At 50.0% G+C, this 16,524-nt stretch overlaps 1 protein-coding gene across 1 annotated transcript; it reads left to right on the top strand.

The window, feature by feature from the left end:
- Positions 1 to 835: 835 nt before the first annotated feature.
- On the top strand, positions 836 to 4,901 carry SPACA6 (sperm acrosome associated 6; the record flags this gene model as incomplete). The annotated part of the gene is made up of 9 exons (XM_083806093.1): positions 836 to 1,106; positions 1,679 to 1,753; positions 2,092 to 2,160; positions 2,471 to 2,494; positions 2,581 to 2,658; positions 2,925 to 3,028; positions 3,509 to 3,662; positions 3,993 to 4,143; positions 4,715 to 4,901. 9 exons carry the CDS (start codon positions 836 to 838, stop codon positions 4,764 to 4,766), a joined length of 978 nt encoding a protein of 325 aa, XP_083662219.1. The 3' UTR covers positions 4,767 to 4,901.
- Between the last annotated feature and the right edge of the window lie 11,623 nt (positions 4,902 to 16,524).

The following is a 16,524-nucleotide window of genomic DNA, read 5'->3' as shown; positions in this document are numbered from 1 at the left end:
AGACCAAATTCCCCTCCAGTTCCCCAGACTGACACCCCCACATTCAAAGACAACCCCACTGCTCACAAGCATAGCAACATTTTTTGGCTGCCAAAGGGTTAGCATCAACCTGGTCCTAGGGAATAAGTATCATAGGACAGCCTGGACTGGGGCATGGGGCAGAGGAATACAGGTGTCCCCATAACCTTCTGCCACAGACCTCCATCTTGATCTACGTCTACATTGGGCCCTCTACCCCTGTGCCTCATCTTGGCTGCCAAATTTCATCTGGGACACCTGAGTCCCCTCCAAGCAAAGACCAGAGACAGGGAAAGGGATGGGGACAGCATAAGGGACTTCAGTGACCCCAAAGAATACTTATTTCAGTGACTGCAAAGAAGAGTATGAAGGTATTCGTGGGATGGGATAAGGAGAAACCAAAAGGAGGACCCTTGAGTGGTTTTCAATGGATGGGAACTGGAGACTGACAGCGACTGGATTGAGGGTGCTGAACGGATAAGATTATAGGAGATGAAGTGGGGGGAATTAGACATTCAAATACAGGTAATTTGGGGGTACCAAATAAAATGATTGGTGGGGAATGAAGGCAAAGAATTTGGGGAGACCAAAATGAGGGTACTGGGAGCCCCTTCTGCATCCCCAAACCCCCAGGGGACCAACATGTCTGGGTATCCCCAATCCCCATAGGAGGGGACCTCCCCCGAGGAGGGGACCCAACCACCAGGGCCCCGCCTAGGAACCCTCGTGTTCCCTGGAGACCCAAGCAGCTGGGCCCCATCTAGGAACCCACCTGTTCCCCGAGGACCTAGGCATATAGGTGCTATGGTTTGGGGACATGGGGTGGTGGGTTTCCCTCCTGCTGGTGCTGGCCCCCTGGCTCCCTGGACACCCAGGCATCCAACCAGTGGAACCTGGCCTGTGGCAGTGGGTAGTCCTGGTGCCCTGGCTTCCTGGGGTTTGCCCCTGCCTGCTCTGCTTTGGGCCTCCCATGCAGTGGACCCGTCTCTGCCATGACATCACCAGGACCTCCCTCAAGGGTCCCCAGCAGCAACACTGCCTGAAGGCACTTGCTGAGGCTGCTGTGCCACTTGCTCCTGTCACTGTAGGTGCGTGGTGGGACCCCCAGGGACACCCACCTCCCTGGGTACCCCATCCTGACTGGCATCCTCGGAACAAACATCTCAGTGGAGATCTCCACACTGAACAGGATCCCAGAGCCCTCTGCAGACTCCCCCATAAACCAAGGCCCTCACTCTGACACTGAACAGGACCCTTGGTAGCTGGTGACCCCTTTCCTAAAGAGGGACCCCACTTAGACAAGCATCCTGGGGACCTTCAACCATGCCAAGGTCTCCCCAGTCCTGACCTGGAACCCAGGGACCATGCTCTGGCACCCCTAAACTCTGTCTGGCACTCCCCCAACTATGACCTGGACCCCAAGTATCTCTGGGATTCCCAGCCTTGCCTGGAACACTGATGATCACCCAGCCCTGACCAGGAACACACTAGGGAATTTCAACTCCCAGCCCTATTGAAGAGACTGGGGACCCCCAGGGATACCTGACCCTTCCCAGAACCCCTAAACCCTGATCAGGATCCCAGCCCTTAGTGGAACCCTCCATCCCTGAACCTCCAATCCTGACCCTGTAGAGGTCCCAGTGCCTTGTACTGGTCTCAGGGTCAGGTCAGCGTGAGGCACTTCGGGAGATCATCATGGATGCCCTGCATTTTCTGGAGAAGCAGAAGGAAATAAGTAAGCAGCAACTTGTATGGGGATGAGACGTGAGAGGTTAGGGGCATGAGGGAGGGGATATGGAGGACATGAATGGGGATCTGGGAATATAGGATTTATGGAGGTCTGGGGTGGTGTAGAGGGATATTTGGGAAATCCTGGGGGCATACAAGCTTCAGCAGATAGAGAGTCTGGGGCTTTAAGGGGATATTTAGGGATGCATGAAACTCCAGGATGGGTATATTGGATCCAGGTGTGTTGTACAGGGAATCTGGGGAGTTGGGGGTGGAGGAGTGTGGGGTTGAGATTGGGGGATTGGGGGGGAACATTGTCTCACCTGGACATCTGGGAGCCTCCAGAGCCTTTTGAGGTGTCTCTGCAGGAAGCCATCAATATAATCTGGGTGAAGCTGAGCCAACTGGAAGAAGGTACGGGCCCAGCAGGGATTCCCACTCAGGAGTCCCACCTGGGTGAACCTTGGGACTCCTATCCCTGCTTCCATCTACCATTCCATCTACCATTCCATCTACCATTCCATCTACCCCTGCTACCCGTCCCATGCCAGGGACTGACACTCCCCCTCCCCTGGACATCTACAACCCTCGGACGCCCACCCTGGGCTTACCCTTCCTGGAGATGCCTCCAGGGTTGCTAAACCAGGGCTGGGTAAGGGCTGAGCTCATCACAGGGATATGGACCCCTAATGATCTCAAGTTTAACTATGCTTCCACCCACCAGCTCCAGCCTGCATCCCCCCCTGCGGTGAGTGCCTATCCCTCTGTCTTGCCACCCCCTTTCCCCTATTACACCTCCTGTCCCTCTGGGACCACCAAACATCTCCCTCCCAGGGTACCAGCCAGCTGCCCGCATCTTCCAGTGTGCAACCTGCCGCCTTGTGGACTGCCAGTTCCCCCTGGACTGTCCAGGTAGGGGGGCCGTTGTTGACCCAGATCATCCAGGCTGGGCTAAGAATTACCCCAGAGCTGGGCGCCTCAAGGGCCCTTGGGACAACCTGCCTTTCTGACATGTGGGCATGCCTGCTAGGCCCATCATGGGTGCATGAGAATGTTCTAGGATGCATGCCAGCCCATGCCCACTGTGAATGTATAAGCATGTGCATTCATACAGGAGTGCAATCATTTCTGTGAATGCATGAGCATATGTGAGTTAACATGCCTGCCAATGTTCCCAGTTCAAGATGTGTGGGTCCATGAAGATGAAGCCATCACTCTGCACTGTGATGTGCCCTTTGCCGTCCCTCCAGACCTGCCCATTACCTGGATGTTTGCCAAGGATGTGAGTAACTTATGCATGTGCAAGAGTATGTATAGACATTCATGAGAGGAGTGGGCATAGCAAGACCACTTCTGTGCTTGGCATGAGAACTATCAATAGATGGAAGTATTGCTTATACTGTAGATATGAATGCGCTATAAGTAGCACGTGTGAGAGTATGCACAGGATGGAAGCAAGCTAGCACCCATAATGAAGGGTGAGTGAGCAGGAGGTGGAGCAGTCGTGTGTACAGATTCCTCTCCACTCATGAAGGAAGTAACTTGTGCATATGTTATGCTTATGCATCCCCATGTGGTACACACAAAGGCACGAAGAGCATGTGGGGGGCAAGGTGCAATGCACATGCATGAGACAACGGGCACAAGGAGCATAAGCGGGACATGACAAGCACGCACATGACACAGGTGCTTTTGCACAGCACATGTGCTATTGCATGATCCTGATGGAAGAGGCAATGTTGACATGTTCCCCCATGTCCAGATACGCACGCAGGACCTAGCACTGTTTGAGGAACTTCAGGAGAGTTTGGGGGAACCTCCCAGCCTGACCCTCCAGGACCCCACTCTAGGAACCATTGCCTGTCGCCTGGGGGCCCCGTCTGAGACCCTGGCCCGCAAGTACTTCTACCTCAATGGTGCGCACAGAAACCTGAGTCCCCCAAGGGCAGTGAGCAGTGTGGGATGGAGCAGGACCCCCAGACACCTGGGTCAACAGAAGAGGAATTGGGGTGTGTGTGCGCAGGGTGCCTGAACATTTGGATCCATGGTAGAGAGGTTGGAGTGGAGCAGGTGTTCGCCGATGCCTGGCTCCTCTCAGGGGCAATGGGGCACGTGGAGTGGGGCAGGAACCCTCAGATACCTGCGTCCGTGGGGGCTGTTATGACTGTGACTGGAGCAGGGGCTGCCCGGGCACCTGGTTCCTGGGGAGGAGTACCCTTTGACCCTAGGTGCCTGCATCCCCACAGTATCAGGGGGAAGTGTGGAGGCAGAGCAGGGACTCCAGGCCCACTTCAGAGCTGTGCTGCGCTGGCCCCACAGCAGTACCCCCCTGCAGCCCACAGTGTCACTGGAGCTGGGGCTGGCACTTGGCCTCATGGGGCTAGTGCTGCTACTGGTGTGAGTACTCCTGACCTTATAAACTCAACCCTCAAAATCCCCATGCTTCTGGAGACCCTCACAGACCAGCATGGCATTCCTGCATCCCCCTGATCTCCCAGTCCCTAAGCAGGAATCCCTACAAATGTGAGGAAGAAGGGGGAGGGTGGGGGGGGTGGAGAGAGCATAGACTGTCGTGACTCATAAACTGACAGGGCATCATTCATATTTTCCCCTGGAACTCCCATCATCCTCAGGCCCATTCTGGGACTCCTTACTTGCCCAGGACTACCTCAGACCACTTTGCCATCTTGCTTCCCCAAGACTTAGGTCTTCCTAATTGCCCCTGAGACCCAGTCACTTTCACCCATATTCCCCAGAACTCCCATAATCCCTTTGACCCCTCACCCCCCCACACACACTTACATTTGGGGGACCCAGCTGCCCAAGACCCCCCAAGACCCCATACTTTCACCCTGAGACACCTCAGTGGCTCCCAGTACCCCCAGCTGCCCCATGATCCCCTTCCCCCCCCAGAAAATGGTGATATAGGGCCTCCTACTCTTTCTCCATTCTTCCTTCCTCCTCCCAGGGCCTCTTGGCGGTGTTTCCGGAAACCTCCAGAGCCTCCCAGACCCCTGTGACTCCCAGGCATCCCAAAGACCCAGACAGCAGGGACCCCAAGGAGAGTTCAGATTCACTTGGATTTACACCACAGGAGCTTGACACATGGATCAAATCCTGAGGATCAAAATATTTACAGCTGCTCTTCTTGCACATGGCTCATTCCCACTCTTTTCCTCTGTGGAGAGGTAGAGAACTTGACTCTGTTACAAAATTATAATTTATTACCTGTTAGCTGTTATAAGTCTGGTTGCATTCATGGTACCGTACTGTCATGATTACAAATTCACAAACAATGTAATACACCCTCAGTCTAGTCACATACCATGAACTACCATGGCCACACTTAGAAAGAGTTTGGTTGTGTTCAGTGAGAACTATTACGGCTAGATTTAATGAGCAGTGCAATTTATTGAAGCAACAGATATACAGGTTCTTTGGTTTGCTAGTGATAAATTCACTGTCTGAAAACCACGTGCAAATACCACAAGTATGAGTAATACAGCCTGGCTACAAACATGTTAAAAGACATGAAGCAACTCTATAGAGATTTCTAAGTTTCCTGATGAGGCACTTGGTATAACCAAGTGTTCAAATCTTACCCAAAGTCATCCCAATGTGGGGAAGAGAGGCTCAGTCCGTCAACTGATCCCAGAAGTCAGAAGATATCTTTCAAGATAATATCTTTTCTTTCGCAATGATATCTTCCCCAACACCCTCTCTCCCTTAAGCTAATTTATATCATTTTTTATCAATCAGGTGCAGCTTGAGTGACTCTAGTCATACATACCTTTGTTACACTTGGTGTTTATCTTATAAAAAAAAGTTACCAAAAAGATATGAAAAAAACAGGCAACAAACTCAGAAGAGTATGCCCATATCCTTTTGATTCTTATGGTCTCAAATAATTAGTAAAAAATCTTTCATCATCTGGATTCCTATCTGAATTCCTCCAAAGCCACAGGACACTGACAGCACAGCAGTCCTGAGCAAGGAAGGAGGAATTTCTCATCTTGCAGCTATCTGGTAACACAATGGGGCCACCTAGAGGCTGCACCTCATATTTCTGATTAATAATAATAATAATAATAATAACAATAATAATAATGCTTCCCATTAAGAACTCAGTGTATTTTTGTGATGCTTGCCTATTTCTTGTGCTGTTAAGAAGTGGACTGGGGAAAAAAGGAATTGCAATCTTTTCAATCACTGTTTTCCCTCAGATGGACAGCCAGGTAGTGTGAAGGGGCTATTCTGATCCTAAATACTGATGACAGGAACATACACAAGAAATGGAGGGTAACAGGAAGAGACAGCCATGGGGCATGGGCTTTCCCGTACTCTCAGACCTCTCAGGCTCTTTTCTTGTCTCTGTCCCATGCCACAGCAAGCATAGAAGGGGCTCAACATGTCATGGAGCAGCTGGGGGCAGAAAGAAGACTGGTTTGCTGCAGCCCCACAGCAGAGGACACCAAAGACAGGGACACCAAAGGCACAACCAGGGCAGTACAGGGAGCAGTCTGAGAAACATGGGGTAAAATATTTCTGACAACACCCAGGGAGATGTCTCCAGTGGGAGGCACAAACCACAGGCATGACCATGCCCACATACACACGGACAGAGCCTTCAGCTCTCCTGTTGCCCTCACACGATCAAAGGATGTCAGAAGCTTCTCAGCCAGCTGCAAAGTGATGGGACCAACCCTCTTCTGCCCCATGAGAGGGAACATGTTCCTGAGTACAATGGGGGCTCATGTGCTGATGCCTTTGTCAGCATCCTGCAGCTGCTTCATGACATCTGGCAGCAGATACTCCTTTTTCTTGCCTGTATTAAACAAAGGCAAACAAAATTTCCTTTTTGTGATGTAAGAAAGGATCACATTGGCAGAAATGCTCTAGTTATTAGACATCAATTTCCCCTCTGGCTTCCTAACAGCTGGCATAGGAATTATTGCAGCAGCCTCTTGACATGCAAAGATTCCTGGCACGGCCTTGAAGGTGTGGGGTGGTGGGGAGTATGGAGAGAAGAGAGGACAGCCTAGGCTCCTCATCACCTGATTGCCAACCGCTTTTCTGGCAGACATGAATAGGCAGCTCAATTAGTGATCAGCACTGTCTGAACAACTGCCCATGTAGTAACCAGTCCCCTTTGTGGTAGATTTGTATCCCATCAGGGCTCAGTATGCCAGTGCCAGCACTCTGTGAGTAATCACAGTTTGTGCATAGAGGATGCAGTGCAGAGCAGGGATCTCCATGCCAACACAGAGCATGTTGCAGGCCCTGGGTGGCACACAGCTGCTGTCTCAGGGCCCAGAAGCAGCATGTCATGTTAGCCTGGCCCTGTGCTTGGGCTCGTTGTCCTCATGATAACCTGTCAACATTGCTGAGCCACTCCAAACACCCTCCCTTCACCTGACCAGGCACTCTGGAAAAGGTATTTCTTCACAAGAAGTTTGGTTCAATATGAAATCCAGTTATCACATCACCAGCTTCTGGTCTAATGCTTCAGATAGTTTTCAACAGCTTTTCTGCCTTTTTTTCCCAAGAAAGAGCAAAATATTGGTTTTGACTGACGGAAAAGAGAATGCCAGGCATACTCAGAAACCACAGAGGGTTCCAGGACACCTCAGAACCATATGCAGAAGGCAAAGGCAGGCACTAGGAGAATGAAGAATTGCCTACTGTAGGAGAAGATCAAGTTTGAGACCAGGTAAGGAACCTAAGGAGGAGTCCAGAGTGTGGAGTGCAGAGGAGTCCAGGAAGGCTGGGCACTCTTCAGGAAGGAAATCTTAAAGGCTCAGGAGCAGACCGCCCCCACGTGCCCAAAGATGAGCCGGCGCGGAAGAAGACCTGAACAGAAATCTGTGGCTAGAGCTCCGGAAGAAAAAGAGGGTTTATGACCTTTGGAAAAGAGAGAGGACTATAAGGATGTTGCAAGGCTGTGTAGGGACAATATTAGAAAGGCCAAAGCTCATCTGGAGCTCAACCTGACTACTGCTGTTAAAGATAACAAAAAATGTTTTTATAAATACATAAACACAAAAAGGAGAACTAAGGAGAATCTCCATCCTTTACTGGATGCAGGGGGGAACTTAGTTACAAGAGATGAGGAAAAGGCTGAGGTGCTTAATGCCTTCTTTGCCTCAGTCTTTAGCAGCAAGACCAGTTATTCTCTGGATACCCAGTCCCCTGAGCTGGTGGAAGGGGACAGGGAACAGAATGTGGCCCTCATAATCCACGAGGAAATGGTTGGTGGCCTGCTACAGCACTTAGATGTACGCAAATCGATGGGGCCAGATGGGATCCACCCGAGGGTACTGAGAGAACTGGCGGAAGAGCTGGCCAAGCCGCTTTCCATCATTTATCAGCAGTCCTGGCTATCAGGGGAGGTCCCAGTCGACTGGCAGCTAGTAAACGTGATGCCCATCTACAAGAAGGGCCGGAGGGTGGACCCAGGAAACTATAGGCCTGTTAGTTTGACTTTGGTGCTGGAGAACCTCAGGGAGTGGATTATCTTGAGTGTCATCATGTGGCACTTGCAGGGCAACCAGGAGATCAGGCCCAGTCAGCATGGGTTTATGAAAGGCAGGTCCTGCTTGACAAACCTCATCTACTTCTATGACAAAGTGATACGCTTAGTGGGTGAGGGAAAGGCTGTGGGTGTGGTGTACCTTGATTTCAGTAAGGCTTTTGACACTGTTTCCCACAACATTCTCCTCAAGAAACTGGCTGCTCATGGCTTGGACTGGTGTATACTTCGTTGGGTTAAAACTGGCTGGATAGCCGGGCCCAAAGAGTTGTGGTAAATGGATTTAAATCCAGTTGGAGGCCGGTCACTAGTGGAGTCCCCCAGGGCTCAGTATTAGGGCCAGTTCTCTTTAGTATCTTTATCAGTGATCTGGATGAGGGGATCGAGTGCACCCTCAGTAAGTTTGCAGATGACACCAAGTTAGGTGCATGTGTCGATCTGCTCGAGGGTAGGAAGGCTCTGCAGGAGGATCTGGATAGGCTGGACCGATGGGCTGAGGCCAAATGTATGAAGTTCAATAAGGCCAAGGTCTGGGTTCTGCACTTGGGGCACAACAACCCCAAGCAGCGCTACAGGCTGAGAGATGAGTGGTTGGAAAGCTGCCTGGCAGAGAAGGACCTGGGAGTATTGGTTGATAGTCAGCTGAATATGAGCCAGCAGTGTGCTCAGGTGGCCAAGGTGGCCAACAGCATCCTGACTTGTATCAGAAAGAGTGTGGCCACCAGGACTAGTGAAGTGATTGTCCCCTTGTACTCAGCTCTGGTGAGTACTGTGAGGCTGGAAGTTTGTACAGCACGCTGGCAGCAATAATTTGGGAAGAGGGGCTGGGGCCAACAGTGGATGCTGTGTCCAACCAGCTTCATAAATATGAAAAAAATCTCTCTCCCCCAGTATGGGCCCGCATTTCAGCCGTGGAGAAACTGTCCCAGCAGTTAGAACACATAACTTCCTCCTCATCTAGATGGAAGAATCTTTCAGCCATTAAGTGCCAGCATTCTCCAGCTCAAGCAAGGGAGAATCCAGGACGCAAACCACGGGGCACCTTGTGGTTTTATTTATGTGACCATGGGGAAGATATGAGGAAGTGGGACAGTGAACCGACCTCGGCCCTGGCTGCTCGGGTACGTGAACTGCAGAAAGATACAGCAGCAAGAAAAGAGGCCCCTAGGAGGATTGCTGCCCCAGTTTCTGTTGGGCAGTCCCACAGAGGCAGTAGAAGGGCTAGTATTACTCCTGAACCTGATGAAGAGACCTCTGCTTCACATTTGGAAGAATTGACAGATGCTCCAACTAGGACTAGTGGTGCCCTGCCTCTGGCCAGGTAGGGGAGAGGGACAACTGGATTTACTGGACTGTGTGGATTCGATGGCCTGGCACACCGGAACCGCAGAAATATAAAACTCTAGTGGACACAGGTACACAGTGTACCCTAATGCCATTAGGCCACCAAGGGGCAGAACTCATCTGTATCTCTGGAGTGACAGGGGGATCCCAAGAGCTAACTGTATTGGAAGCTGAAGTGAGTCACCAGAGCCAGCGTGCTGGCATGTGATAAGGGTGCAGCCCGTACAAAATTCCGCCACATGGATGCTGTGCACTGGACTTCATCAGCGTCTTTAGGTGTCTGTTCATGGTTCAAATTACTATAAATCTTCTCCAGCACAGCTAATTCCCTGAGTTGCTGGAGACCTTTCTCTATGGTGGTCCACTTGCCTACTTGATATACAATATCTTCCTTGTGGGGATACCTTTCTTTCACAGCTGCCAGGAGTCGCCTCCAGAGGCTGAGAACCTGTGCCTCTCTTCCAATTACTCTGTCAATGATCCTTTCTCTAGAGAGGGATCCCAGCTGCTTGGCTTCATTGCCTTCTAGTTGTTGGCTATTGGCCCCAGTGTCCCAGCACTGAAGCAGCCAGGTGAGGATGTGCTCACCTGGATGACGACTGAAATCCTTTCATATTTCTCACAACTCACTCAAGGATAGAGATCAGGTGGTTTCTGATTCGTTTATGATTTCTGTCTCTTCTCCCTGATGTTGTTGTGATGACGCTGCTTTAGAGCTGCCTGCCTTTTCCTCTTCTCCCTCCTCCTTAGGGGGAGCTTCTTCCCTCACTAAACAAGCTGACTTCTGTTTCCATTGTTTTGTCTTGACTGTAGGGGTGACTGATACCATAGATGGTTGGTCCTCTGGGGTGGTCACAGTGTGTCTTATCTCGTCATCGAATTCAGAAACTTCCCCATCCCCTTGAGGGTGCTGGGCAGTGTTAATTACCATTTGATAGGTGTAAACCAGACCCCAGCAGAGTGCAGCAAGCTGGCGGAGTTCTCTGGTATTGCCAGGGTCAGGGCATAAGTCTTTCAAATATTCTACCAGTTTTTTTGGATTTCGCACTTGTTCAGGGGTGAAGTGAAAAACCATTGGAGGAGACAACTGTGACAGGTACCTGCCCATATCCCCCCACACACCTTGCCACCCACAACTACTTTGTCTCGGGGCAGGTTCTTGGATGATATTCTTAATGAATTGTTTGACCTTAGGGAGGAAGAAAAACACTAGAACTAGTAATAGGAGGATGACATCCGACCAAGGGTATTCAAGATACTTAAGGCAGTGTAATTCTTAATATTTCCAAAAAGATAATCTCCAGGAGACCAGAATGATAACAATGCAGGGCCTGAGTACCAGGCGAAACTGAAGGCCAGTATGTTACAGCACAGTGTGGTAAAGAAACCAAAAACAGATTTTTAACACATTCTCTGGTTGGATATAGAGGAGAAAAGAGAACAGAGTACGGATTACATACAACATAGTCACACAGAAAAATATTAACAGCAAACCTAACATTGTGACTAGCAAGTATGTTAGTTGTAAATACTTTAATCAATTTTACTGTTATCTCAACCCTCGAGCCCCACATTGGGCACCAAAAAGGACTGTAGTGGTTTTACTCAGGTGGGCAGCCGAGTTCCACCACGGCCGCCCTCTCACTCCCCCCTCCTCAAAGAGGAAGGGGGAGAAAATATGACACAAAGAGCTCGAGGTTTGAGATCAGAATGATTTAATTAAAGGGAAAGGGGTTGGGAAAAAAAAAAAAAAAAAAACAAGGCCGCGCGGAAGCACAGAGAGAAAGGGAAAAAAAAAAGTTATTCTCTACTTCCCATCAATGAGCAATGTTCGGCCACATCCTGGGAAGCAGGGCCTCAAAACGCGTAATGGTTGTTCAGGAGGACAGCCCCCTCCCCTACGGGAGTCCCCCTTTTATTGCTGAGTGTGACATCATGTGTTATGGACTACCCCTTTGGTTGGTTTAGGTCAGCTGCCCTGACGATGTCCCATCTCCATCACTTGCCCACCCCCAGCTTGCTGGCTCTTGGGGGCTTGGAGGGAGTCCTGATGCTGTGCCAGTACTTTGCAGCAATAGACACAACACTGGAGTGATACCAATGTTGTCCCAGCTACGAGTGCAGAGCACAGCACTGTGTGGGCTGCTGCAGGGAAAGGTGACTCCACCCCAGACAGACCCAGCAGAGGAGCAGCTGAGGGAGCTGGGGTTGTTTAGCCTGGAGAAGAGGAGGCTCAGGGGCGACCTTATCGCTCTCTACAGGTACCTTAAAGGAGGCTGTAGCAAGGTGGGCATTGGTCTATTCTCCCACATGCCTGGTGATAGGATGAGGGGGAATGGGCTAAAATTGCGCCAGGGGAGGTTTAGGTTGGATATTTGGAAGAACTTCTTTACCAAAAGGGTTGTTAGGCATTGGAATGGGCTGCCCAGGGAAGTGGTTGAGTCACCATCCCTGGAGGTCTTTAAAACACGTTTAGATGTAGAGCTTAGTGATATGGTTTAGTGGAGGACTTGTTAGTGTTAGGTCAGAGCTTGGACTAGGTGATCTTGAAGGTCTCTTTCAACCTAAATGAGTCTGTGATTCTGCGATTCTGTGATTCTACGGGTACACAAGTACATGGGACCTGATGAGATACATCCACAAGTCCTGAATGAGCTGGCATATGTAATTGGTAAGCCACTATCCATCATATTTGAGAAGTCATGGCAGTCCAGTGAAGTTCTCACTGACTGGAAGAGGGAAAACGAAACCTCCATTTTTAAAATGGAAAGAAAGGAAGACCCAGGGAACTACAGGCCAGTCAGTCTCATCTCTGTGCCCGGCAAGATCAAGGAGCAGATCCTCCTGGAAACAATGCTAAGGTACATGGAAAATAAGAAGGTGATTGGTGACAGCCAACTAAGGGCAGATTGTACCTGACAAATATGGTGTCGTTCTATGATGAGGTTCCAACATTGGTGAATAAGGGAAGAGCAACTGATGTCATCTACCTGGACTTGTGCAAAACATTTTACACTGTCCCCCATGATATCTTTGTCTCTAAATTGGAGAGACGTGGATTTGAAGGACGGACCGCTCAGTGGGTAAGGAATTGTCTGTATGGTCACACTGAAAGTGTTGCGGTCAACAGCTCAATGTACAAGTAAGAGATCAGTAATGAGTGGTCAGTATTGGGACAGGCACTGTTTAACATCTTTGTCAGTGACACGGACAGTGGGATCAAGTGCACCCTCAGCAAATTTGCCGATGATACCAAGCTGTGTGGTGTGGTTGAGACACTGGAGGGAAGGGACAGGATGCCATCCAGAGAGACCTGGGAAGGCCTGAGGGGTGGGCCTGTGTGAGCCTCATGAGATTCAACAACGCCAAGTGCAAGGTCTTGCATCTGGGCCAGGGCAATCCCAAGCACAAATACAGGCTGGGCAGAGAATGGATTGAGAGCAGCTCTGAGGAAAAGGACCTGGGAGTGTTGGTTGACGAGAAGCTTGACATGAGCTGGCAATGTGTGCTTACAGCCTAGAAAGCCAACTCTACCCTGATCCGCATCAAAAGCAGCATGGCCAGCAGGGCGAGGGAGGTGATTCTCCCCCTCTGCTCTGCTCTTGTGAGACCTCACCTAGGTTACTGTTTACAGCTCTGGGGTCCCATGCACAGGAAAGACACGGAAGTATTAGAATGAGTCCAGAAGAGGGCCACAAAAAATGATCAAGGGGCTGGAGCACCTCTCCTTCAAAGACAAGCTGAGGGAGTTGGGGCTGTTCACTCTGGGGAAGTGAAGGCTCCAGGGAGACCTTATATCAGTCTTTCAGTACCTAAAGGGGGCCTACAGGAAAGCTGGGGAGGGACTCTTTGTCTGGGAGTGTAGTGATAGGACAAGGCGTAATGGCTTTAAACTATAAGAGGGTAGATTTAGATTAGATATTAGGAAGAAATTCTTTACTATAACGGTGGTGAGCTGAAGGGATGAAAGACACAGACTCCAGATGGCTCTTGAACAGAAGGCCTTTATTGCCATTTTTCTCCACTACATATACTTTCCCCGTAGCCCCATGCGCTGTCCACATGCCCAAATCTGTCATACAATTGGTTAGAGACCCTCAGACATGCACCTCAAGCCAGCCAGCAATTGGCCACTGCCCAAAGTTCATCTTTAACACTGCAGCCAAATTATTTATCTCGACCTTGCTCAAGTTTTTGTTTCTACCGTTTACTTCCTCATTACAGGGATGTGTGAAACAGCGCAAAGCCACCTGCAAATTCCTTCCCCTCAGCGAGTGTGGTGGTTTTAACCTACTGGGTAACTAAACTCCAACACAACCGCTCTGTCATTCCCCCTCCTCAGAAGAAGAGAGGAAGAAGAAAGCATGATGGAAATTTTAAAAAAGGCTTGTGGGTTGAGATAAGGATAATTTAGTTAAAAAGAAAAGCGGGGGGGGGGGGGGGGGGGGAGGGGAAGAGAGAGGGAAACAAGCAAAGGCCAAGTGGAAGCACAAAGAGAGAAAAAAAAAATCGCTACTTCTCATCAATGAGATAGCCACATGTTTGGCCACATCCTGGGAAGCAGGGCCTCAGTAGGCATAGTGGTTGTTTGAAAGGACAGACGTCTCCATAACAAGAGCCCCCTTTCTCCTTCTCCTTCCACACGTTTTATTGGTGAGTGTGACATCATACAGTATGGAATATCCCTTTGGTCAGTTTAGGTCAGCTGACCTGGTGATCTCCCCTCCCCACGTCTTGCCCACCCCCGGCCTACTGGCTGTGGAAGGTTTGGAGAAGTCTTGATGTTGTGCCAGCACTGGTCAGCAACAGACAGAACATTGGTGTGATATCAGTGCTGTTCTCACTACAAGTGCAGAGCACAATGCTATAAGGGCCGCTACAGGGAAGGTTAACTCCATCCCTGACAGAACCAGTACAGTGAGACACTCAAACACGTTGCCCAGAGAAGCTGTGGATGCCCCATCCCTGGAAGTGTTCAAGGCCAAGTTTGATAGCGCTTTGAGCAACCCGGTATAGTGGAAGGTGATCCTGCCCATGGCAGTGGGATTGGAATTAGATGATCTTTAAAGTCCCTTTGAATCCAAACCATTCTATGATTCTTTGCATTTTTTCTTTAATATCTTTTGCAGCTGTTGCTACCTCTTTACTGAAGGCAGAAGTGGTAATAAGGACATTTGCCCAGTGAGAGCACAGCAGACAGCAGGCACAGATAATGCTGAGCTTCTGTAAAGTGTCTGATAACACAAAACCAGCTGCTGTTAGACTGAGGAACTAATTGATGACTGCCTGTATGATGTGTTGAAACCTATGAATCCCCAGGACTTGTGAGTGCTGATACACCAACAGAAGAGCATCAGCCAGGAGCTTTGGGCCTCATAAGGTGAAGCAAACCCACACTCGGTGAGGGAGTGCAGGGACCTCTTCCCAAGAGCTAGGGCAGAGAGGGACACCCCATCTGTCACCCACATAGTCAGCAGTGCACAGCAGGACCTGGGCAAGCTAGGCATGGAGTGCCCTTATTCACGGTCCTGAGTGCCTTCCCCACCTCCAGGAGTTTGTTGGTTATGTCAAGAAGTTTAGCTGGTGAGTCTGCAGGCAATACTATGTATGAGTATTTATTTGTCAGACCTGCTAATCTTTGCCACATTGTTGTGGTTTTATCCCGGCTGGCAGCTAAGCACCACACAGGCATTTGCTCACCCTCCCCCCTCCCTCTCTGGGATGGGGGAGAGAAACGGGAAAGTGAAGCCTGTGGGTTGAGATAAAGACAGCTTATTAAGACAGGAAAATAATAATAGTACTACTAATAATAATGTGTACAAAACAAGCGATGCACAATGCAATTGCTCACCACCCGCTGACCGATGCCCAGCCTATTCCCGAGCAGCCGGCCCCCCCACCCCGGCCAGCCACCCCTATATATTGTTTAGCATGACGTCAGATGGTATGGAATACCCCTGTGGCCAGTTTGGGTCAGCTGTCCTGGGTCTGTCCCCTCCCAGCTCCTGCTGCACCCCTAGCCTGCCCGCTGGCAGGACAGAGCGAGAAGCTGGAAAGTCCTTGGCTTAGTGTAAGCACTGCTCTGCAACAATTAAAACGTCAGCATGTTATCAACACTCTTCTCATCCTAATCCAAAACATAGCACCCTACCAGCTACTAGGAGGAAAATTAACTCTATCCTAGTTGAAACCAGGACACACATGCTGGGGGCTAACGCAACAGTTATCAGGCATCCAGCAGTACCAGTACCCTGATGCAGGGCTGGCCCTAGATCAAGTGCAGTAACCCTGTCCTACAGGACTCTGATTCCTTATTCCATGCTCTGGAGCCATTTTTGTGTGGGGACCTCAGCTATACAGCAGCTGATGAGGCAGCCTTGCTACAGCTCTGGCACAGAAGCCATCAGCTGGCAAGCACAAATTCCAGTTCCTGAGTCTGGCCAAAGGGACTGACCCAGGGGAACAGTATCTCATGGCTCACAAAGGTTAGGACTGACTGAGGCTCTCAGTGATGAGCTGGTCAGGGTGGACCCTCCCAAGAGACCTGGGTAGCTCTCAGGCTTGGCTACCACTCTAGGGAAGAGGATGTCAGTGCATCAGAGGGTGTACCTGCAACCCCAGAGGTGCTGCGCCATGCTCTGCACCATCTCCCTTGCCAACCAAAGTAGAGGAATCCACAGAGGTGGATTCCTACCAGCCCACGTTCCTCACCCCACAAACAAAAACATAGATAAAAACAGGGGACATGCTTTTATTATATATATTATGTTTTTATTTTTACTATGAACAAGAAGGAAATCAAGCAAAAGCAGTGGAAAGTTTGCACAAATGTGCAAGGAGTACCTGCCTGAAATCAGACATACAAAGGAAGTGTACAAGAGGAGAAAGGAGTTGGTGACCCTGAA

This window comes from Anser anser (genome assembly GCF_964211835.1).
Source record: "Anser anser genome assembly, chromosome: 20".
In the NCBI taxonomy this organism is placed as follows: Eukaryota; Metazoa; Chordata; class Aves; order Anseriformes; family Anatidae; genus Anser; species Anser anser.
This window is presented reverse-complemented; position numbering and strand designations above follow the sequence as displayed.